The sequence below is a fragment of the Manis pentadactyla genome, chromosome X, assembly GCF_030020395.1.
Source record: "Manis pentadactyla isolate mManPen7 chromosome X, mManPen7.hap1, whole genome shotgun sequence".
Lineage (NCBI taxonomy): Eukaryota > Metazoa > Chordata > Mammalia > Pholidota > Manidae > Manis > Manis pentadactyla.
This window is the reverse complement of record NC_080038.1, coordinates 3,911,465-3,935,089: the sequence shown is the minus strand read 5'-3', so window position 1 is coordinate 3,935,089 and position 23,625 is coordinate 3,911,465. Positions and strand designations below refer to the sequence as shown.

General features: G+C 42.8%; 1 protein-coding gene across 2 annotated transcripts in view; it reads right to left on the bottom strand.

Annotated features, from left to right (window-relative positions):
• The window catches only part of LOC118935932 (steryl-sulfatase), a 461,597-nt gene that overhangs the window by 50,766 nt on the left and 387,206 nt on the right, over positions 1–23,625 (bottom strand). The window contains exon 11 of one of the 2 annotated variants that reach the window (XM_036932588.2): positions 7,382–7,401. The exons of the other annotated variant lie outside the window; for it this stretch is intronic. Within the exon in view, the coding sequence (XP_036788483.2) occupies positions 7,397–7,401 (5 nt within the window). The 3' untranslated portion in view covers positions 7,382–7,396. Of the gene's footprint in view, positions 1–7,381; positions 7,402–23,625 lie in introns of those variants that run through there. 2 annotated transcript variants of the gene reach the window in all.

Here is a 23,625-nt window from a genome sequence, read left to right as displayed (position 1 = left end):
TCATAGCCATTTAAAAATACTTGTATCTTTTTTTTTTTAATTTTTATTTCGGTACCATTAATCTACGATTACATGAAGGACATTATGTTTACTAGGCTCCCCCCTTCACCAAATTGCCATCACATCCCCCTTCACAGTCACTGTCCATCAACATAGTAAGATGCTGTAAAATCACTACTTGTCTTCTCTGTGTTGTACAGCCCTCCACGTGCACCCCCCACACACTATACATGCTAATCGTAATGCCCCCTTTCTTTTCCCCGCCCTTATCCCTCCCTTCCCACCCACCCTCCCCAGTCCCTTTCCCTTTGGTAACTGTTAGTCCATTCTTGGGTTCTGTGCTTCTGCTGCTGTTTTGTTCCTTCAGTTTTCTTTTGTTCTATATGAATGAAATCATTTGGCACTTGTCTTTCTCCGCCTGGCTTATTTCACTGAGCATAATACCCTCTAGCTCCATCCATGTTGTTGCGAATGGTAGGATTTGTTTTCTTCTTATGGCTGAATAATATTCCATTCTGTATATGTACCACATCTTCTTTATCCATTCATCTACTGATGGACATTTAGGTTGCTTCCATATCTTGGCTATTGTAAATAGTGCAGCGATAAACATAGGGGTGCATCTGTCTTTTTCAAACTGGAGTGCTGCATTCTTGGGGTAAATTCCTAGAAGTGGAATTCTTCGGTCAAATGTTATTTCTATTTTGAGCATTTTGAGGAACCTCCATACTGCTTTCCACAATGGTTGAACTAACTTACATTCCCACCAGCAGTGTAGGAGGGTCCCCCTTTCTCCACATCCTCACCAACATTTGTTGTTGTTTGTCTTTTGGATGGTAGCGATCCTTACTGGTGTGAGGTGATATCTCAATGTGGTTTTAATTTGCATTTCTCTGATGACAAGCGATGTGGAGCATCTTTTCATGTGTCTGTTGGCCATCTGAATTTCTTCTTTAGAGAACTGTCTATTCAGCTCCTCTGCCATTTTTTAATTGGATTATTTGCTTTTTGTTTGTTGAGGTGTATGAGCTCTTTATATATTTTGGATGTCAACCCTTTATCGGATCTGTCATTTATGAATATATTCTCCCATACAGTAGGGTACCTTTTTGGTCTACTGATGGTGTCCTTTGCTGTACAGAAGCTTTTCAGCTTGATGTAGTCCCATTTCTTCATTTTTACATTTGTTTCCCTTGCCCGGGGAGATATGTTCAAGAAGAGGTCACTCATGTTTATGTCTAAGAGATTTTTGCCTATGTTTTTTTCTAAGAGTTTTATGGTTTCATGACTTACATTCAGGTCTTTGATCCATTTGGAGTTTACTTTTGTGTATGGGGTTAGACAGTGATCCAGTTTCATTCTCCTACATGTAGCTGTCCAGCTTTGCCAGCACCATCTGTTGAAGAGACTGTCATTTCCCCATTGTACGTCCATGGCCCCTTTATCGAATATTAGTTGACCATATATATTTGGGTTAATGTTTGGAGTCTCTATTCTGTTCCACTGCTCTGTGGCTCTGCTCTTGTGCCAGTACCAAAGTGTCTTGATTACTGTGGCTTTGTAGTAGAGCTTGAAGTTGGGGAGTGAGATCCCCCCCTCCTCCACTTTATTCTTCCTTCTTAGGATTGCTTTAGCTATTCGGGGTCTTTGGTGTTTCCATATGAATTTTTCAACTATTTGTTCCAGTTCATTGAAGAAAGCTGTTGATAATTTGATAGGGATTGCATCGAATCTGTATATTGCTTTGGGCAGGATGGCCATTTTGATGATATTAATTCTTCCTAGCCAGGAGCATGGGATGAGTTTCCATTTGTTAGTGTCCTCTTTAATTTCTCTTAAGAGTGTCTTATAGTTTTCAGGGTATAGGTCTTTCACTTCCTTGGTTAGGTTTATTCCTAGGTATTTTATTCTTTTTGATGCTATTATGAATGGAATTGTCTTCCTGATTTCTCTTTCTATTAGTTTATTGTTAGTATATAGGAAAGCCACAGATTTCTGTGGTTAATTTTGTATCCTGCAACTTTGCTGTATTCCGATATCAGTTCTAGTAGTTTTGGGGTGGAGTCTTTAGGGTTTTTTGTGTACAATATCATGTCATCTGCAAATAGTGACAGTTTAACTTCTTCTTTACCAATCTGGATTCCTTGTATTTCTTTGTTTTGTCTGATTGCCATGGCTAGGACCTCCAGTACTATGTTGAATAACAGTGGGGAGAGTGGGCATCCCTGTCTTGTTCCCGATCTCAGAGGAAAAGCTTTCAGCCTCTTGCTGTTCAGTATGATGTTAGCTGTGGGTTTATCATATATGGCCTTTATTATGTTGAGGTACTTGCCCTCTATTCCCATTTTGTTGAGAGTTTTTATCATGAATGGATGTTGAATTTTATCAAATGCTTTTTCAGCATCTATGGAGATGATCATATGGTTTTTGTCTTTCTTTTTGTTGACGTGGTGGATAATGTTGATGGACTTTCGAATGTTGTACCATCCTTGCATGCCTGGGATGAATCCCACTTGGTCATGGTGTATGACCCTTTTGATGTATTTTTGAATTCGGTTTGCTAATATTTTGTTGAGTATTTTTGCATCTACATTCATCAGGGATATTGGTCTGTAGTTTTCTTTTTTGGTGGGGTCTTTGCCTGGTTTTGGTATTAGGGTGATGTTGGCTTCATAGAATGAGTTTGGGAGTATTCCCTCCTCTTCTATTTTTTGGAAAACTTTAAGGAGAATGGGTATTATGTCTTCTCTGTATGTCTGATAAAATTCCGAGGTAAATCCATCTGGCCCGAGGGTTTTGTTCTTTGGTAGTTTTTTGATTACCGCTTCAATTTCGTTGCTGGTAATTGGTCTGTTTAGATTTTCTGTTTCTTTCTGGGTCAGTCTTGGAAGGTTGTATTTTTCTAGGAAGTTGTCCATTTCTCCTAGGTTTCCCAGCTTCTTAGCATATAGGTTTTCATAGTATTCTGTAATAATTCTTTGTATTTCTGTGGGGTCCGTCGTGATTTTTCCTTTCTCGTTTCTGATACTGTTGATTTGTGTTGACTCTCTTTTCCTCTTAATCAGTCTGGCTAGAGGCTTATCTATTTTGTTTATTTTCTCGAAGAACCAGCTGTTGGTTTCATTGATTTTTGCTATTGTTTTATTCTTCTCAATGTTATTTATTTCTTCTCTGATCTTTATTATGTCTCTCCTTCTGCTGACCTTAGGCCTCATTTGTTCTTCTGTTTCCAGTTTCGATAATTGTGACATTAGACCATTCATTTGGGATTGTTCTTCCTTCTTTAAATATGCCTGGATTGCTATGTACTTTCCTCTTAAGACTGCTTTTGCTGTGTCCCACAGAAGTTGGGGCTTAGTGTTGTTGTCGTTTGTTTCCATATATTGCTGGATCTCCATTTTGATTTGGTCATTGATCCATTGATTATTTAGGAGCGTGTTGTTAAGCCTCCATGTGTTTGTGAGCCTTTTTGCTTTCTTTGTACAATTTTTTCTAGTTTTATGCCTGTGTGGTCTGAAAAGTTGGTTGGTAGGATTTCAATCTTTTAGAATTTACTGGGGCTCTTTTTATCATCTAGTATGTGGTCTATTCTGGAGAATGTTCCATGTGCACTTGAGAAGAATGTGTATCCTGTTGCTTTTGGATGTAGAGTTCTATAGATGTCTATTAGGTCCATCTGTTCTAGTGTGTTGTTCAGTGCCTCTGTGTCCTTACTTATTTTCTGCCTGGTGGATCTGTCCTTTGGAGTGAGTGGTGTGATGAAGTCTCTCAGAATGAATGCATTGCATTCTATTTCCTCCTTTAATTCTGTTAGTATTTGTTTCACATATGTTGGTGCTCCTGTATTGGGTGCATATATATTTATAGTGGTTATATCCTCTTGTTGGACTGAGCCCTTTATCATTATTTAATGTCTTTCTTTATCTTTTGTTATTTTCTTTATTTTGAAGTCTATTTTGTCTGATACTAGTATTGCAACACCTGCTCTTTTCTCTCTGTTGTTTGCATGAAATATCTTTTTCCATCCCTTGACTTTAAGTCTATGCATGTCTTTGGGTTTGAAGTGAGTCTCTTGTAAGCAGCATATGGATGGGTCTTGCTTTTTTATCCATTCTATTACTCTGTGTCTTTTGATTGGTGCATTCAGTCCATTTACATTTAGGGTGATTATTGAAAGGTATGTACTTATTGCCATTGCAGGCTTTAAGTTTGTGGTTACCAAAGGTTCAAGATTAGCTTCTTTACTATCTTACTGTCTAACTTAACTCGCTTATGAGCTATTATAAACACAGTCTGATGATTCTTTATTTCTCTCCCTTCTTATTCCTCCTCCTCCCTTCTTCATATGTTGGGTGTTTTGTTGTGTGCTCTTCTTAGGAGTGCTCCCATCTAGAGCAGTCCCTGTAGGATGCCCTGTAGAGGTGGTTTGTGGGAGGCAAATTCCCTCAACTTTTGCTTGTCTGGGAATTGTTTGATCCCTCCTTCATATTTAAATGATATTCATGCTGTACACAGTAATCTTGGTTCGAGGCCCTTCTGTTTCATTGCATTAAGTATATCATGCCATTCTCTTCTGGCCTGTAGGGTTTCTGTTGAGAAGTCTGATGATAACCTGATGGGTTTCCCTTTGTAGGTGACCTTTTTTTCTCTCTGGCTGCCTTTAATACTTTGTCCTCGTCTTTGACCTTTGCCATTTTAATTATTATGTGTCTTGGTGTTGCCCTCCTTGGATCCCTTGTCATGGGAGTTCTGTGTACCTCTGTGGTCTGAGAGGCCATTTCCTCCCCTAGTTTGGGGAAGTTTTCAGCAATTATTTCTTCAAAGACACTTTCTATCCCTTTTTCTCTCTCTTCTTCTTCTGGTACCCCTATTATGTAGATATTGCTCCATATCAATTGGTCACTCAGTTCTCTTAAAATTCTTTCATTCCTGGAGATCCTTTTATCTCTCTCTGCATCAGCTTCTCTGCGTTCCTGTTCTCTGTTTTCTAGTCCATTAATGGTCTCTTGCATCTCGTCCATTCTGTTTTGAGGTCCTTCCAGAGATTGTTTTATTTCTGAATTCTCCTTCCTTAGTTCTTGCATATTTCTCTGCAAGTCCATCAGCATGGTTATGACTTTTGTTTTGAATTATTTTTCAGGAAGACTGGCTAAATCTATCTCCCCAGATTCCTTCTCAGGGGAAGATGTAGCAGATGCCGAAGCTGTCTGGGTTAGTCTTGTCTGGATCAAATTTTTTTGCCTTTCCATGTTGACAGGTGCTATTGACTGTCAGCTGGGAGGGCCAAGGCTTTCCACTTGCTCCTGGCCTGTCTTTACTGGGACAGCTGCGACCCCTAGTGGCCTGTGTTTGGCAGTTGCATGTAGACTGTGTCTCCGTATCTTGTCCGGCTGGTATGGAGGAAGCTCCCTTGCTGTGGGCGTGGCCAGCCTCAGGCTGCGGCTCTGCTATGGCGGGGCCCCGGGAGGGGTAATGGACGGGGGGGGGGGGGGGCTGTTTGGCTGTTTACCTCCGTGAGGGGTCTCAGAGTTGTTGCCCAGGGGGTTAGTGCGCCTGGGTTTTCCTGGAGTTTCCAGCTGCTGGACTGTGACCCGGGATGCTTCCGTCCAGCTGTGAGGTCCCTGTCCCTTTAAGACTTTCAAAAAGCACTCGCTTTTCTTTGTCCCAGGAGCACCGGCTGTGGGGACCCGCTCACCGGTCCTGCTGCCCTGTTTCCCTAGCATCCAGGGCCCCCTGGGCACGTACTGTGTCTGCACTCTGGTGCGGGTGGCGGGGGCTGGGTGCTCAGCAGTCCTGGGCTCCGTCTCCCTCCCGCTCTGCCTGCTCTCCTCCCGCCGGGAGCTGGGGGGAGGGGCGCTCGGCTCCCGCCGGGCTGGGGCTTGTATCTCACCCCCTTTCACCAGGCGCTGGGCTCTCGCACGTGTGGATGTGGTCTGGGTCTTGTCCTGTGTCTTCTGGTCTCTCTTTTAGGGTTAGTTGTATTTGTTGTATTTTCAAAAATATATATGTTTTTGGGAGGAGATTCCCACTGTCCTACTCACGCCGCCATCTTAGGAAGTAATCTAAAAATACTTGTATCTTGTAGAGTATTTAATTGTACTTATTTGCACCTATTAACTTATTTTCTAGATTAAACATCCTACAATGGTCTGTATTACATTTCTTCCATAATTTTTGTAGTGCAGAGGACAGTGACATGCATCAAAAAGAAGAGGAAAATGATCATAATTCTGTTCTTCACTAGAGTGGGCTGTTAGGAAAAAAACGATCATAATATAATATACTTTTTAATACAGACGTCCTTGGCTGGTGGTCAGGTAGATGTTTACAGCCTCTAGCTGTGCTCATTGTCCTGCACAGTGTTTGTTAAAATTGAATCATTTGCAAGCATTTAAATACAAAAGTAACCATCAGAATGTTCTATGGCTTTTCTTGGAAATCATCTGGAAATCTGGCAATGCCTGCGCTCCTGCTTAGGGGCTAATGGCTGGAGCTAACAACACTTTCCCTCTCAAAGGAGCATTTCCCTTCTGGGTCCCCAAAGCTTCCCTCTCTAGAATCATACCTGCAGGCATCCGAGCTTCTGTCTCCTGGGCTAGGGTGTCTGCCATGCAACTGAGGGCTTTATGTTATCATTTCATCCACAACAGCCTGTAAATAGATGCCTTTTAAACAAACACTGTATGAATGTTCTATTTAAAGTGTTATAAATAAAAACATTTTATAAATGTTAAAAATAAATTTTCTTTTAATCAACAAGAAGACTTAAGCTCTCTTCAGTGTCCTTAAAGCTTAAAGAGCTCTCTCTCAGTCCCCAGAGTGGCCCAGCGAGGACTTGGACTTCTGTCCATTGACTCACAGCTGACCCACCATTTACTTCTGTGCTACTCTGCCTCCCCCCAAAGTTCCCACCAACCCCAGGTGGGCACAGCGCTGACTGTGCCTCTGGAAGCTTCTGACCCAGCTCTTGTTGTCTATGGCTGCTCCCTCCCTGCATTTGGACATCTTCCTGCCTGCGGGTGAGACTCTGGCTGTAGGCCTCCCTCTCACTGTTGCATGCGTGCCCTCCTTCAGGCACCTGTCTTGTCCTGCGTCCTCTCTTCCCATCTCTGTGTTCCTGGTCATTTCTCTCCTCCACTTTTCACTCTTTTGTCTGGCCTAGTCCATCCTTAGCTTTCTAAAATGCAGAAACAAAATTTTGTAGAAAAGTTGCCAGTTTTATTGAGAAATAATCGACACACATCACTATAGAAGTTCGAGGTGCACAGCGTGATGGTTTGCATGACAAGTGCTGTGAAATGATTACAACAGGTTGGGCTAACATTCATCATCTTTTTATGTTTTTAAAATATTTCTGTTCATGTATCCATTTCTGTTTTCTTGACAGTGAACACACTTAGCCTGCATAGAAAATATGGCTCACTTGAATAATTACATGTTTGAAATTTCTGTCGTCTTCGTATCCCCAAGTCCATCATTCTCTGCTAACTCTAGCTTCTGTCTGAGTTGTATCTTTATTAGCAAAAACTTAATGGGCTGAAAGTCAAGTCCTAAACATTCTGTTTGAGTAAATAGGCTAATTAACCATGGTTTGGGGAAAAAGTTCCCAAAAGCACTCGGTAGTTTGAAAAATAAACATCTTCACCAATTACATGAGGTGGAGATATGAGGATGCACGTTAATCTAACATCCCTGCTTCATGGTGCTTCTGTGTAACTGTACCATCCCATTTGTCCCTGAGTGGTCTGCATCTGCAGATTCACTCTGAGACTTCTGGACCCACTGCAGCCTCCCCGGCCTCAGAGGAAGCCCCTCTCCCCAGCCCCAGAAGCTGGCCTTCTCTCCATCTTTATTTCCTACTTGTACTCAAAGCCGTGAATGTTCTGATAGATTTTTATTATTTGTGGTGGATCTGATTACTACTTAATTACGGTATCTGCATGCAGGTGTTACCTCTTGGAGACCTTTTCATATTTAAGGTTATTATGTCCAATGGTGAAAGAAAATTCCTACCTAAACCTCCCCAAGTAAAGGTTCAGGGACTATCAGAAACCCCAAAGCAGGTGGAGAATGTCTGAGGCTAGAGGGACCCATCCAGATCTTCTAGATCTTTGCAGTGAAGGCGAACTATTCTTTTATGTTTTTTCCTGGGGGATTGGGTGGGTGGGACACAAGCACCGAAAGAGTTTTTCTCTTACTCCTCCCCAGCTGGACAGTTTCTTATCTCCCTGGAGGAGAACAACCTCCTTCCAGTGCCGTTCCTGAAGGGCTGTGAGAAATCACACGCGCCGAGAAGCCACACCCTCAGTTCAACGACTCGTCCATGACACGAATCTCACGCCCTCCTTGCAAAAGCCTGGGAGATGACAAAGCTCCAGAACCACCTGTTTTCCCTTCCTTCTTTCCTTCCTTTTTCCCACATAAAACAAAGAACAGATGAGTAAGCACAAAGCACACCATGTTAACAAATAATAAAGCAGGCTGAGAGGTAAGACGTGAGAGAACAGGATCGGGAGACCCCATCCTGTCCTCCCTTATGATTATTCTTAACCAAAACTTTTCCTCTCCTGCTGCCATACAAACACGTCCAGAGGGAGTCTATTTCCTTGTCACATTTGCACTTTTCTTCTTGGTAGTAGAGTGACGATGCCTAAATGCACCCAGCACACTTGATTTCTTCTTGCAGGCTCTCGATACCCGGTAGGCCTCCCCTCTCAGTGTCCGTCCTGCTGCACGCTCTGGTGTGTTTGTGCTTTTGATTATAGGGTTTTAGTCGGAGCGCCTGGAATTCTCCTTTCTTTGTAAAGCACAGGACCCCTTGCATGGCCCTAGAAAGGGCCTCATTTACTTTCCCTTGTTAAAGGTTTCATTCCATAAACCCGTGCCAAAAACGTGCGGCGGCCCTATCCCAGTGAAGCGCGCTGCAGAACAGAACTGCATACACCCCACCGGAAACAGCAGACGCGTGTGCAAAAAAGTGACTGAAATACACTGTCATGCGCATCACCTCTGGTGTTTATACCACAGCAAGGGGCGTGAAGAGTCCCACCCTCTAATCCAGAATCACACACATGTCACACGCGGTATGTGCGGTCCTCACCTAATCCCTCCTTCAGAACCCTCGGCAGAATTGGTCTATTTCTTTGAAAGGTGGGTCACTGAAATGTGTATTAGGATACTTTTGATTTCAAGAAGCAGACATGGAGGTCTGCAACCTCAAGACTTAAATGAGAATTGATTCGGGATATTACGTTTCTCAATGAAATAACTCAGCAACAACAACCAGGAAGCCCAGAAACAAGTCTGTGTCTTGAGCTGAAAATCACACACCTTCTGAGATCAGCCAGGAGCACAGCAGGATCAGCCTCCAGAAGTCCCAGCCTCTGAACCTCAATCCCGAATATCAGGCTCTCGGTACATCTGGAGAAGGTCCAACCTGACTTCTGCATGTGACCTTGAGTCAGTCCTACTACCGGGGACAGAACAACACTCCCGCAAGTGTGGGCATGGCCACTGGGGCCAACTGCTCTCCGGGGCTATTTCCAGGCAAGGGGGAGGAAGCCCTAGAGTGAGATACTTACAGCCGGTTCACCCTGATTTCACACCGCAGTGGAATCGAGGCTAACATTCATGAGGAATAGGAAAACAGAAACGAGGCAAATAAAATGCCTTTGTAACACAATGGAATTGAGGCTAACATGCATGAGGAATAAGAGAGCAGAAATGAGGCAAAAAATTTCCTCAGAAGCATGACGCAGTAATGTCATTAACCCAGTGAAAGCTTATTATGGAGAGAAAGGTGGTCAGCTCCTCTTAATTTTCATACATGGATTTAAGTGCTACCAGAGGAAGGCTAGGTTAGAGATGAAAAAGAATGTCCTGACAGCAAAAGTTATTAAGCATTAGCCAAGGGTTCTTGGTCATCGAAACGATCCAATAAAAGAGATCCAATACTCCGTGTTAAAAATCACTTAAGTCACCATTTCTTTTATATAAATTTGATTGTTATAAGAAGGCTTTGGGAAGGAAGAAGAATCACCAAGAGAAACTATTTTTACAATCCTATCTGACAGCTTGGGAATTAGGCGATCTCACAGCATCCTAAGGATGATAAATAATAGATATGACCAGTTTTAAGTCTGCTATTTTTTTTTTTTAAGATAGACTTGAAAGCTTATGAAGTTCTCTAAAGTTTATCACTTTATGTTTGGGATTCTGGGTCATGGGACTGTCCCTAGACAGCAGTTAAAATCACTCTCAAGTCAGACATGCCATACTCGAATACTGCATATTTATGAGAAGACCCTGTTTGGAATATTGTTGCAGCCAGCTTCAAACGCCAACAGCAAGAGATGGTGTCATTGGAGTTGTTAGCGAAGTTTACTAGAAAGGTCCTTGTATTCCATTCCAATATCTATGGAAATAAAAGACCTCCTGCAAGTTTTAGAAAATTGGAAATATGGAGACTTCTTGATGAAATATTGAAGGAAACGTACAAATGAAGTATTGTACCAGTTACATATTTGTGATGACAGCATATGTAAGTGCTTGAGTTTAAACATCCATATTTTTCAGTGTATCGTTATCAGAGTTCTTTCCCTAACAGCCGTGGGTAGCCACATGTCAATCATTCTCTCTCGTAAAGCCCTTTACAGTCATCATCTTGAATTCTACTTTCTTTCGTGAAAGTTCAGTTTCAGGTCTTTTGAGAGACCTTGCATGGGACACCCCATGTGTTACCCCGTACTGCATTGGTTTGGGTGAGAGCTGGTGATCATAGAAATGCAGCGATAAGGCAGTCCTGGAGCTGTCAAAATAAACCCATCGCTTTCCAGATTGTGATCTTCACATGTACCTCTCTACGCAGCAATGCCTCCTTGAATACTCCCCCCTCTCAAAGCACAAAAGCATGTCTACCATCTGTAGTGTTTTCCTGTTGCCTTTATCTTCTTATTGTTAGAAAAAATTATATCACTAGGACCAACTAAGAGAAAGTGTATGTACAGTGGAGTCATCAAGGATTAGCAAAAAGCTACCAAATAGAAGACACACACATTGTATTCTTTCATTCAAGATCTCTCTACCCATTGGCTAACTAACTCCAGTGTACTAGGGGCTTTGCAAGTTACAATTGCAAGAAAAGAGGCAATTGAAATATAACTGTCTTGCCTGAGGGTTTCAGCCCCGAGCAGGTTCACTATGGATTCGGTGAGATTGAAGAATGACAAAGAAATGTTCTTGGGGTAGAAGGGTTTATACATGGCTTTATTCTCCTGGTGGTAGGTCGAGCACTAGAATCACGTCTGCACTGAGCAGTATGCCAGCCTGCAATCCACCTCCATCTCCGCCTCCACCCAGAGTGCTGGGTGGAGCTCTTTATATAGTGACTCAGTCAATAATAGCTCATTGACTAGGGTGTGGAAGCAATAGCCTAGCAGTAGGCCAATTTCATCATCAAGTGGTTTAGGGGCAGGTGAGGATCCTGGCCACAGGAACTTCTGTTTTCTCCACAATAATGCAAATTCTTCTTTTTAATTAGGGAAAGGTCAGTGTGATGCTAAAACCCAGACTTGAAGCATGGGGACTCACTTTGTGTGTGCCATCTCTTTCCGGATAGCTCTGACTGCTGCATGGAAGGTGTTCCCTAATTACCTCTACACAGGAAATGGTTTTCCCCAATCTCCTCCTGGGGTCACATCATATTCGGAACAGTCTCCTGCTACCCTCTGCATGGAATGGAGTGTGGGAGGCACATTTTCCTTTATTCTCTGTGTCCACATCTTTGTTTTTCTGCCATTACTGTTGCTCTTGACCTGTTTTATATTTTTAAATCTCATTTTCCCAAGAACCTTACCTTAAGACCCAAGGGGAATCCTAAACTTTAGCTGTCTACCCTTAAAGAGTTCAGGGTCAGAAGATGAGAAGCATCCTTCCCTCAACCCAGCAGGCTGATCCATAGATGCCCACAGCTGTTGTGAACATGACTCTACCAATAGCTAAATTCAAGGCCAATTCAAAGAGGATTTGGAGTGTTTTCTTGGTGTAGTAAATAAGCACAGTCGACTTTTAAGGACCACAATCCAAAGTAGTGTCTTTGAAACACAGATTTAAAAAAGTGTTGATCTTCCCTTGCTTGGTCCACAGAATCAGAACGTGATATGCTAAATACTTCAGCCAGAAGTGTTCAGTCTATATGTTCAACAACAGAAACCCAGAAACTGAAGCTAGACAACACTGCTGCTGCTCAATGGAGCAAAGCAGTAGAGTGTGTGTGTGTGCGTGCATGTGTGCACATGTGTATGCGTGTGTGTGCATGTGAGACAGAGAAAGAAAGGATAATGCAGAGGCTTGAATCAAAACTCATAAAATTCAGGGCCAGAGTGGAATAATTCTCCTTATTGGGAAGCATCACCAGCTTAATCACACAACCTGGGACTCAAGTCAGATGCACTTGACCGCTGGGGGTTAATCAGAAAGTTTCCAGACGGTAGTGTTAACACTTGGTGGACGTGTTCACTGGTTCAGTGGATCCAGGGGGTCCTCCTTCTCCATCTCAAGCACTTCCTTACTTTTGACTCCCCCAAAGTAGTCCCTCTCGGCTGAGTAAGGCTTAGGATGGGTGTCGCTTAACTGGAAGGTGGTTTTTCCCAATGAGGACTTGAAGAGGGGAGACAGAGAAGAGAGAAAAGCCAATAAAGGGTGTGTTCACCAGTGTGTACCCCTATGCAGAACATGCCTTAGAGTTACTGTGGGGAAAATTGGGAGTTTGTATGGCCAGGATCCTCCCCTGGCCCTAAAGTACTTGATGATGGAACTGGCCTACTGCTAGGCTACTGCTCCCACACCCATTAGCAATGAGCTGTTATTGACGGAGTCACTATACAAAGAGCTCTGCTGGTTGCTCCGGGCGGAGGCAGAGATGGAGGCGGGTTGTGGACTGCAGACTGTTGGATGCAGATATGATTCCAGTGCTCAACCTCCTGCTGGGAGACTAAAGCCAGGTATAAACCCTTTTACCCCAAGAACGTTTTGCTGTCATTTCTCAGTTGCACTGAATCCACAGTGAACCTGCCCAGGGATGAAACTTTCAGACAAGACATTTACCCAACAGTGCGGCTAAGAAGCTGGGACATTTCATACCAATTCCAACCATCCTTGGTTGAGGATCACTGGATGAGTCACTGCCCACTGTTTCTGCTCTGCTCCTAGCTGGGGTCAGAGGGTGCCCACTGGACTGACCCCTGGGGATGGTGTGAATGTGGGTTGACCATCACCAGCCTCTGGACACCCCACACCATTGTCCTGAAGTACAGTTGGAGCCGCACATGCAGATCAGCAGGGGTTCCTGTCTTGCAGATCTCCCAGCCCAGGAACCCACCCATGACTTTGTCCAGAACGGTGATAGGAGCTTGCACAGTCTAACACTATCCTCCCAACCTGGACATTCTCAGAGCCGGGCCCCCGCTTGCTGCTGCAGGCCGTCAGGTACCGCATTCTTCCTCCTAGAGGGGAGTGTTCAGCTTAGGCTGTCTTGCATTTCTTCTGCAACATCTTCCAGTGGGTAAATTCTACCCAGACCCTCGGTGGCCTCTTTCCACTGCACGTCTGGGCTGGGTGGCTGGGTGGGAGCAGGGCCCCACGTTGGCCACTGACTGACCCATGTCTGTCCATTGGGTTGGCTTCCTCTGCCTTACATTGTAATGGTCAGTTTATACTCAAGTCTGTGTGACATCCACAATAGCTTTAAGGCTTAAAGGGGGTCTGAAGCTCATTTTTTTAGGGCTGTGTAAATCCATGGCACATCTGTATACATCCACAGGTGCCAATGGGAGGCCTACCTGGGAACAATATTAAAAATTCCAAGCCTTTTGTCAAAGTAAAAAAATAATTCTGTTACACCACCCCTCTCCCCAAGTAACTCTTCCTAGAAAATGGCAATACATGGGAATTGTTGAATATCTGCAGACCTAAAGCCCCCACACAATGAACACTTTCCTCCAGAGCAACAACAAGAATGAAAGTAACCTCTCAGCAATGCTGGAGGGACAGGTTCAGAACAGATCTACACACGAACCACAGTGTCCAGTATATGTTCCTCCCACGTACACAAACCGTCACAACAAAATCCTACCCAGCCCCATCACCTGGGCTTTAACATAAAGTGAGAGGAGTGTTATGTCCTTCACAGAACTTTGCAGCCTAGGAAAATAATGCCACTTATTCTGACTCACAGCCATGCCAGTAATGGTCTCTGTGTGGCAGGCTCCTAAAATTGGTGGACATATCATCCGCTAGGATCAGCTTCCCTGGGACCAGGTCTGATGTATGTGATCAGTACACTGCCCTTTTAATATAACCAAAAGTTCTTTCTGATTGCTGTGTCCTCACAGGAAATAATGGTCTCAGGCTACATCTGTGGGATGCATCAAAAGACTGATTTCTCAGGCACCCTTGGGAGAGAAACTGAGCTATATATATATATATATATATATATATATATATATATATATATATATATATATATGAGAATTCTATTTGCAAATCTGCTCTTTCTTATCACCTACACTATTGCATGTGACCTGTTTGGGGCACCTTAATAATGAAACTTCCCCAAGTTTCACAGAAGAATTTCAATTTGAGACACGCAAATGGAACCTAGTAAGACTCAACCGTAGTGAGACCACATTTGTGGAAGTTCATCAATATTTATGGAGTTGGGTTACTGTCAGTTACAGATGATGGAATCAGTATGCGAAGCTATCTTCCATGGGTTAATTTTAAAGTTTAAATGCATGTGGTAGTCACAATGTTTTGGTATTTAATTGTCTGTTACCTGGGTCTAAATGCCAGAGTTACAGTCGCATTGAAAAACGCATACTGAAATAATCAGCTTTCATTTATTTCATCTTACAGTCACACTTTAAGCGGTAAGTGAATTGAAAGAGTGTGCAGTTAACCTATTTTGCAATTTGGAATGTATAGCAAAATATAACTTCCAAGTGCATTTTGCTAAAGCCGTGTTGAACATACAATTGGGGAGAGGTTCAAAAGCCTTGACATTCAAACCCAAATGTTCACTGTGGCATATGAACGTGGCAGATCTGGGCTGCTACTGATCTAAACGACTTTAGTATAATGGTAAAACAGGGCTTAGTAGCCAACCCAATGCTTTAAAAAAAAAGGAAATCCAAATAAATGGTGAGAGTATATTGCATACAAACTATGTATGTGTGAGAGCACAGGAGAAATATTTGTTTCTGTGGGGCCAGGCACAATGTCTTGCGTACCGTGCGTAACCAATGTCCGTTCGTTAAGCAGACAAAATGGGACTCGTGTGCAACCTTTAAATGGTGCATCGAATGATCAGAGGCAATTATTTGAAAAGTTATACCAGCCTTTCCAATCAGGATTCAGGATGACTACAGCCATTACCTTATCTCCTCAATCATGAGCCTGTCTGTACCGGTCCCTCCTATCTGATGAGAACTGAGAAGATCCTGTTGAAGTTGGTCATTTAGGAGGCCTTTGGTGATCTCTGGGAAGTGCGGGGCGAAGGAAGCAGATTTCTGGCGATGGCAGAGTAAATGTTAAGTGGCTTACTTTATCATTTGGGGTCTGGTGGAATTCAGCTTTTATCCCAAGACTGTTGAAGAATTCCCAGAAAAATATGCAAGAGCGATATATTTGTGACAAAGCTTATACCTGGGAAAAAGAAAAAAAAAGGTACTAGGGCCCCTCATTAAGCTAACCTAAACGATCTCTTCATTTTATAAGAAAAATCATTACCCGAATTAATTGCCAAGCTGCCCTTTGGTGTTTCTGAACACGAGTTGAGCGACTCAGACTCACTTATCATGGGTTTTGCCTGTGTGCTTTCGTAAGAGATTCATGTTCCCCAGACCTGACCCTGAGTTCTCAGTCATGCGCTCCACCTCAAGCAAGCAAAAATACCCTATCCATCTAAATACGTGGGACAACATCGAGATGTCCCTGTGATGTGTCCAGATGCCTGCAAAATTTTCACTGCAGGCTGTGGAGCTGTGAGCACCCCTCTTCAAGTTTAGAAGGGGCCAGGCACCTGTGGCTTTAAGGCAGCCTGCAAGCTCAGAATGGGTTTTGCATTTCTCAATCATTGGAGAAAAAAAAATTTAAAGAAGAATGACTTATCACGGCATGTAAAAATGATACGAAATTCAAATTTCGGGGTCTCTATGTGACATTTCAGTGAACACAGCTCGCCTGTGGGGTTAAGCATTGCCTGCGGTGAATTCTGCTCTAAGACAGCGGAGCCCAGGAGCTACAATACAGACCATATATGGCCTCGGAAGCTGAAAATATTTCTATCTAGCCCCTTACAGTAAACGTTTGTGGAGGTCTGCTCTGGAACTCGTGAATGTTTAAAGTTTAGATTAAGTAAAAAAAAAAAAGGCGGGGGTGGAAGTGATCTCATTTTACTGTTTAATATTTAATAATACAAATATTAGAGGTTGCTCAATAATAAATGATTTGGATAAAGGAAATCCCGAAGCACTGAGAACTAAGCAGGCTGAAGCCAAGAACTTAAAATATGGATAATACATGTATATTAAACACGAAGGTAAGGAATCTACAATCACCCCCAACCCTTGGCCCTGTGCTCCTGGCAAGTGAGCAAAGAAAGCGGACGCATGGTCAGTCTCTCTCCGTCCCTCTCCGATCTGTGAGTCATTTATGTGGATTTCTACCACCATTTCTTATTAACCTGCAGGATCAGAGAAACATCTGTGCCTGCTGGCCAGCCTGAGGAAATGGGGCTTTGTGGAGTAGCACACTGTACATGTACAAGCAGTCCCAAAGCTTGGGAACGCGGCCAAAGAAGAGGGCTGGCACCAGTTAAAGAAAGTCCCCCTTCCTCATGGTTAAAGCTCTTAGGATGCAAACCTAAGATAGTTTCTCTCTTTTTCTGTTTCTTCTGGGGAAAGCGTTTGGGGAATATTTTCCACCTGGGATGCTGTCACCCCCAACCCTACTTTACTCTAGAAAACTCCTAGACTATGACGGATGGGACTGGGTCTCCATGCACGGCTTCTGTTATTCTTGCTATAGGAACTCTGGGACACGGATTTAGGAAGTCACAATATTTTATGAAGAAAGGCCTTGCAAATGAGGCGTGAGGAGAGGAGCGTGCCCGAGGTCACTGACTGTGAGGTTTCATGTACAACCACAGGAGGTAACGCAGAATGCACAGGACCCAGTGCCACCACGTTCTTCTGGAGATCTCCAAGCCAGAACCTCAGCAAATCCGTAAGAGAGTTCTGTTTCCACTCAGTTCTCCTCTTGAATACATCATTTTACTTTTAAACAAGGGCCTTGGGTACTGTTTGGGCCTTGCTTCTTTTTGCACAAAATAAATGGACATTTCTCTGTCTCATGAACCTTTCCCCTGGAATATACATTATTATGACATCTTTATGCAAAAAGGCATGAGATGACTGGGTGTCTTCCTTCTGTCTGAATACTAGATTCCCATTCTTGACAAGATGACACAAACTGGAAAGAATAGGCACTCAATTCTTGGAAATAAACAATTTACTGTTAAATTCAAGAGAGTTCCCATCGCTAATTAGCAGAGAGAAAGACACCGCACAAACGGCTCCTCCTTCAAAGCTCTCAGTGTCCTCCTGGAGAAGAGTTGGCTACTTTTGGGTTAAATGAAAGAGACATAATAACATATCTAGTGACTATATTACTTGCATGGGTACCCAGACGACAGACAGACTGACCATTTCATTCCAGGGGACTGCAGAACGTGATTCCTAAAAACCCGTTTGGAGATCACATTCTCACCCTCCAGTTCCAAAGGTGTTTGTGCCATTCATCTTAAATAGAATCCATCACTATGAAACAGGGGGCATGCTGGGAAGGGATGCTTGCCCATCCGATCTCAATTTGTGTGTGTTCTTTTCTGAAAGTCACACTGAGATGATTGCATCTGTTTCATAGTGGCCACCGAAACCTATTGCAGCAGGACTATAAATGCTAGAGAATAAATTCAGACTGGCATTTCTCAAGTAAACTAGAAAGCATCTAGCAGGCTCAACCAGAGATTACACCTGGTCCCCAGGCTTGAAAGTCAAGCTCATGCATCCCAGGCTCCTCAGAGAAAACCAGGGATTCGGTCCAGGGACACTGTTCTGGTCCGTGCAGTGTCAGGATGACCCAATGGAGCAGCATCCTAGGGCACTCCCTCACTTTTGGCAACAGGAACCTCTCAGGAAAGCTACATTATTTATATGAGCATTGCACTGACATTGCATTTTTGCAAATTTATATATTTTTTTAAAAACCCTCATTTTGAAATTTTGTGATTTCAGCCACTGATATTTATCAATGTCATTCAAGATATTAGATAAATTGTTAGCCACAGTGTGGTCTTAATCCTATTACAAACAACCATTACATTTCAGAATTATGACCTGTAATGTGGAAGACTGTGTCTCATAATTTGGTATCTGATTATCAATAGTATGCCCTGATAAAGTATGAAGTACATCATACTTTGTGAGGATTTACTGCCTAATTGTGTTTCTATTTGATCATACCTTTTTACTAACAGGCTAGTTGTTAGTCTTTATCAGGGCTGGAAAGAATTCACAATGTTATACATCCATCCTATTATTGGTAAGATGCTACAAATGGGGCATTTTTTAAGGAAACATAGTCAAAATCTCCTTAAAGCAAATTCTTTGAACATGTAAGTCCACACTTAATCATGATTTAGACCCTCAGTGAAATAAGGATACAACTAAGCACATTTACCTAAGAAACTACTACAAACCTATAATTCATAGTAACTGCAAGACAAGGGCTATTTCTAGTCTATTCTGCACTGAAGGATGTATCCTATGTTATAAAAAATAAAATGCATGCATAAACTAAAAGGATAAGCATCGAAAAGAAAACTACCATCTTTTATAGATGAAATCATTGCTACATGGAAAACCCCAACTAATCCACAGACCAGTTATCAAACAAACATGGAAATTTAGCAACTGGGTCTATCACAAGATGCACATAAAAATTATATTGCACTTGAGTCTACCAGAAACAAGTGTAAAAAATTTAATTATGGTTTAACGTGAAATATATGATATTTAGTAATAAAGTTAAAATATTCTTGTAAGAAATACATGGAGAAACACATTAAGGAAACATTAAGGGCATTCTATGCTCAGTTAAAATTGTTGGTCCAAATTATGGACAAATTCATCATTGGAACAGAATGAACAAACTGATCCAGGAACATGCCAGCCCTTGTGTGGCAACTTGATATGATGCAGAGGTTGTACTGAGGTTGTTTCTCTAAGGGATGGACTCATTGATTGACATGATGGAATAATTGGTGATCAACAGAAAAAAATAAAGAACCCCAACCTTGGCCTTAAACAAAACTCATTACTAATAGATCAATGACACAGAAGTGAAAGAGAAATCTATAAGAAACTTTTATAAGAAAACATCCCCCTGGGAAGGAAAACATTTTTTTTAAAGGCATGAAAAGCACCAACTTATATAAATAAAATGATTCGTAAGTTCAACCCCGTTAAAACTAGGAACTTCCATTGATCAAAGACACCTTAAAAAAGGGGGGTGGGCCCACCAACCTAAAGAGGATATTTCAACTCAAGCAACTTATAGTGGGTGAGTATCTGAAGTCTATAAAGAGATCCTTTCAATCAGAAAGAAAGACAATTTAGTATGGCATTTAAAAATGGGCAATACATAGAACAGACACCAAGAGATAGTTTAGATTTTACTTATGCAGCCTGACAAAACTATTAAAGAAAATTAAGCAAATGGTAGACAATGAATTTAGAGTGAGTGTGACTTCCAGAGGGGGGAAGAGCAGGTGGGGGATGCTGTATGGAACATTACCCAGGTAGGTGCAGTAGCACAGAAGAGTAGTGATGGCTCTCCAGGTTGGGTAGGAGGTGCCCATGCATCCATTTGATCACTGTTTCAACACACATGCAGGCTCACATATTCACATGTATTGAATATTACACAGAAATAAAAATAGAAATTACTGAAAGTCCAAAAAGACGGCAAAAAGACATCTTACTAAATGTGCTCTGGATGCCAAGACTCAGGCTACAACGTGATAAATGTGCTACAGACAGCGATCGTTCGTGACAGCAAAACTAACTTTATGTTTAATGCCCTGACTGTGACAGTTTCCCACCAGCACGGCTGCTAGAAACCAGCCTCTCTCAAGGTGGCCCCAAGCTATTTCTGGGAGGCCCCCAGACTCTGGCTCAGGGGTGCCCAGGAACAGGTGTTTAGGTTTCGTAGTTGCCACGTCCTGTTGCTGCATGGAGGGGCACATGAATCCAACACCTCAAGAATGCTCTAGGGAAAAAGAGACATTTCTTTGGATACACTTCAGTTCTCGTGTTCTGAAATGGAGTCCTGCGGAATTTTGTAGAACTGCCTTCCTTGGAAATCTTTAAGAATGAATTGGCAGTTATCTGTTTCCCTGAAGGAGCTCTGCAAGTATAACCTGGAAACACAAAGAAGAAATAACGTCTGCGGTCTCAGAACTGCCCTTCATTTTCGTAACTGTCTTATGATCCTCATTTAATTGTGCACATTCACTTAATAGTTTCAGACTGCCCACTCTGGGCTGCCCTTTACACATTACGTGGAAATAGGAAAGGTGAGCATTACTGTGCCTCTCTCATGCCTTACAAAACTGACAGGAGACGGATTTATGTAGGCACAGGGTGTGATTTAAGGCAGCAAACATGAAGTACAGAAACAGAGGGACTGATAAAATGCTAGATAAACTCAAGAAGGACATTTATGACAGACACACTGCAGTGGAGTCCCAGGGGTAGAGGGGGCAGGGCCTCCCCGCGATACAGGGCTCACAACACAACAGCTGCCTAAATAAAAGCACTGGGTGTGGACATAGGAGATGCAGCAGGAGGGTGTGGGCTACTCTGGGAGAGAGACACAGAGAGAGCTCTGTGCCACGGTGGCTTCCATGTGAGCTGCTGCCGGCAGGAAACGTCTTATTTATTTTTGAAATCATTTTGACAACACACAACTTTAAATATCTGCAAGCTTTTTATGTTAGAGTAGTTTTAGATTTCACAGAAAAATGGCAGATTGTAAGAGCGTTCCCATGCAGCCCACACTCAACTTCCCCTATTATTAACATCTTGAACCAGTCTAGTACATGCGTCAGAATTGATAACCTGATGTAGATACATGATTATGAACCAAAGTCCATACTTTATTCAGATTTCCCTAGTGCCCCGTCCAGACACCACACGGGATCAACGAGTCATGTCTCTTTGGCTGCGAAGAGTTTTTTCATCCCTGCGTTTCACATCATTGACAGTTTGGACAGGTACCAGGCAGGTAGGTATTTGAGAGAATGTCTTATAAAATGGGTTTGCCTGATGTTTCTCTCATGATCAGGCAAGAGGCAAGGTTTCGGAGAGGAAGCCACAGAGGTAAACACCATTTTCAACACAGCGCATCAAAGATGCAGGCGCCACATGACTTATCACAATTGGCGATGACCTTGATAGCCTGGCTGAGGTCACACCTGACACGTCTCTCCTCTGCAAAGTCATTCTTTTCTGCCCCTTTCCATACTGTCTGCTTGGGAAGGAAGCCACACCCAAGGAGTGGGAGTTATTTCTGGAATGAGGGCATAATATCTACATTAATTATTCAGAATTTTCCTGCACAGGAGATCTGCTTCTCTCCCCCATGTATTCATTTCCTCAATCATTTATTGTAATAACTTGTTGGTTTATATCAATTATATTATATACCAATGTGTATCAATAATTTATTGATTATGTCAATATGGACTGACCACATAGAATTTGAATACTCAAAACTTTATAGTGGAAGCATCTTAACTCTCTTCACATCAAAAAAACCTGTCACATGCCTTTTGGACCTAATCCTTCAAAAAATTCCCCCAATATTACATAGGGATTGTTCTGTCTGTGATATTTGTTGGGTTACCTTTTGCTTTAATGAGCTCAGGCGTGCACATGATTGAAACAACCTCATTCTACACATGGAAGCGTGTTCCATTAAGAGCCCACGCCTTACTCATTCTTTTGAAATTCCCAAGTTTCAGATTAACGAGTTTCCGACTTAGTGAAAATGTTGTCTGGGTGCTGCAGAGCAATTTCATAAATTGAGTTTGTGAACTTGACCCTGAGTTCCTCCAAAGAATCGGGTTTTGATGAATGAACAATCATATTAAGGCATTTGCATCAATCCAGTGTTCATCTAAAATTATTAAAACTTAAAATTGCACATGACCGTTACACATCCCCCTGTAAATGGGAGGTGGTCCAAATGGAATCTTTCCCCAGCACAGATCTGGGAAAAGAAAGGGTTTTGTTTGTAACTATGATGGGGAGGATGGCACGGGTTCCCTTAGCAAGTAAACCATTAGGGAAGTGAAAAACAGCTCCCAAATTACCCTATGTTTAAGCTAAATACTTGCAGAAGTCTTGCAAAGAGATTATTTTTGTGCACAAAGTATGCATTTTTAAATGACACCCTAGGAGACAGATCCATGTGCATACCGCGTTGATGTGCAGGAATGATTGTGTTTCCCAAGTTCTGTGACTGTGATGTCTTCACCTAGCCAGATCTCTCCTAAGACCAATAGGAGCAAGACATTTCATTTTGTTAGAACTCTTCAGCAAAAATATGTTTTTAATAATGCAGCCCTAGACGTTCACTCTGATACTGATTTAGCACGGCGGTGTTTCTCTCATGAAGACTGTGTGAGGGCCGCCTTGCCCAGAGCCAGCTTTAGACACAGGTGCTCGGGTAAACACAGCCAAGGAAGCCCTTTAACTTGCTTCTCAGCCCAGAGGAATTCTTCCTGTTGGTCTCTGGAGGGTCATCATTCTTCTCCGGGAACCACAGCGTATGACTCAAGAGCTCACGGGAAATGACCAACTTCATTTTGAGGGTTTTATTGAAAAAGCTATTTGTTGATTCATATTTTGCATGATGTGCACCATCTCTGACACTGAGGTTAGGCACCTGCGTCCTATTTTGCTCTTTGCCACCTGAAAATGTGCTCACTCTCTACTCAAACGTGCAAAGAAATGTGTGTCTTCTTTACGGTTTGGAAAGTAGATCTGATCTTTTTTGAAAACCTTGTTAAGGGTGGGAGACGATCAGAGCTTCCCACCCATCTATTCGGATTACAATGGTTTCTTTCTGTTTCATCTCTTGCATGGCATGGTCTCCTGGGTAGACTCTCAATCCTTTGATTTCCACTGCCCCGGGCTTCATGCCAACATGACATCCCTGTGTCCGTCAGGCCAAGAAACATGCCCTCGCGGTGCCGGTGGGAAGGGAGACTTAGATCCGTGGGGGGTGGTCTGAGTCCTTACTCTTCTCTGCTCCCCAAGGACCTGTGTGGTTGGGTGCCTGCATTTGGTGCTATCTGTGCATGTTGCCTGCAGGGTAGACACCTGGAGCCCCTGGTCTCTGGGTCTGCGCACAACAGCCTTCCCGTCCTCTCCCCAGCCTCTGTCGACCCCAAGCCTCCTCCGCACCTCCACATCACCTCACTGAAGTATACACAATGTT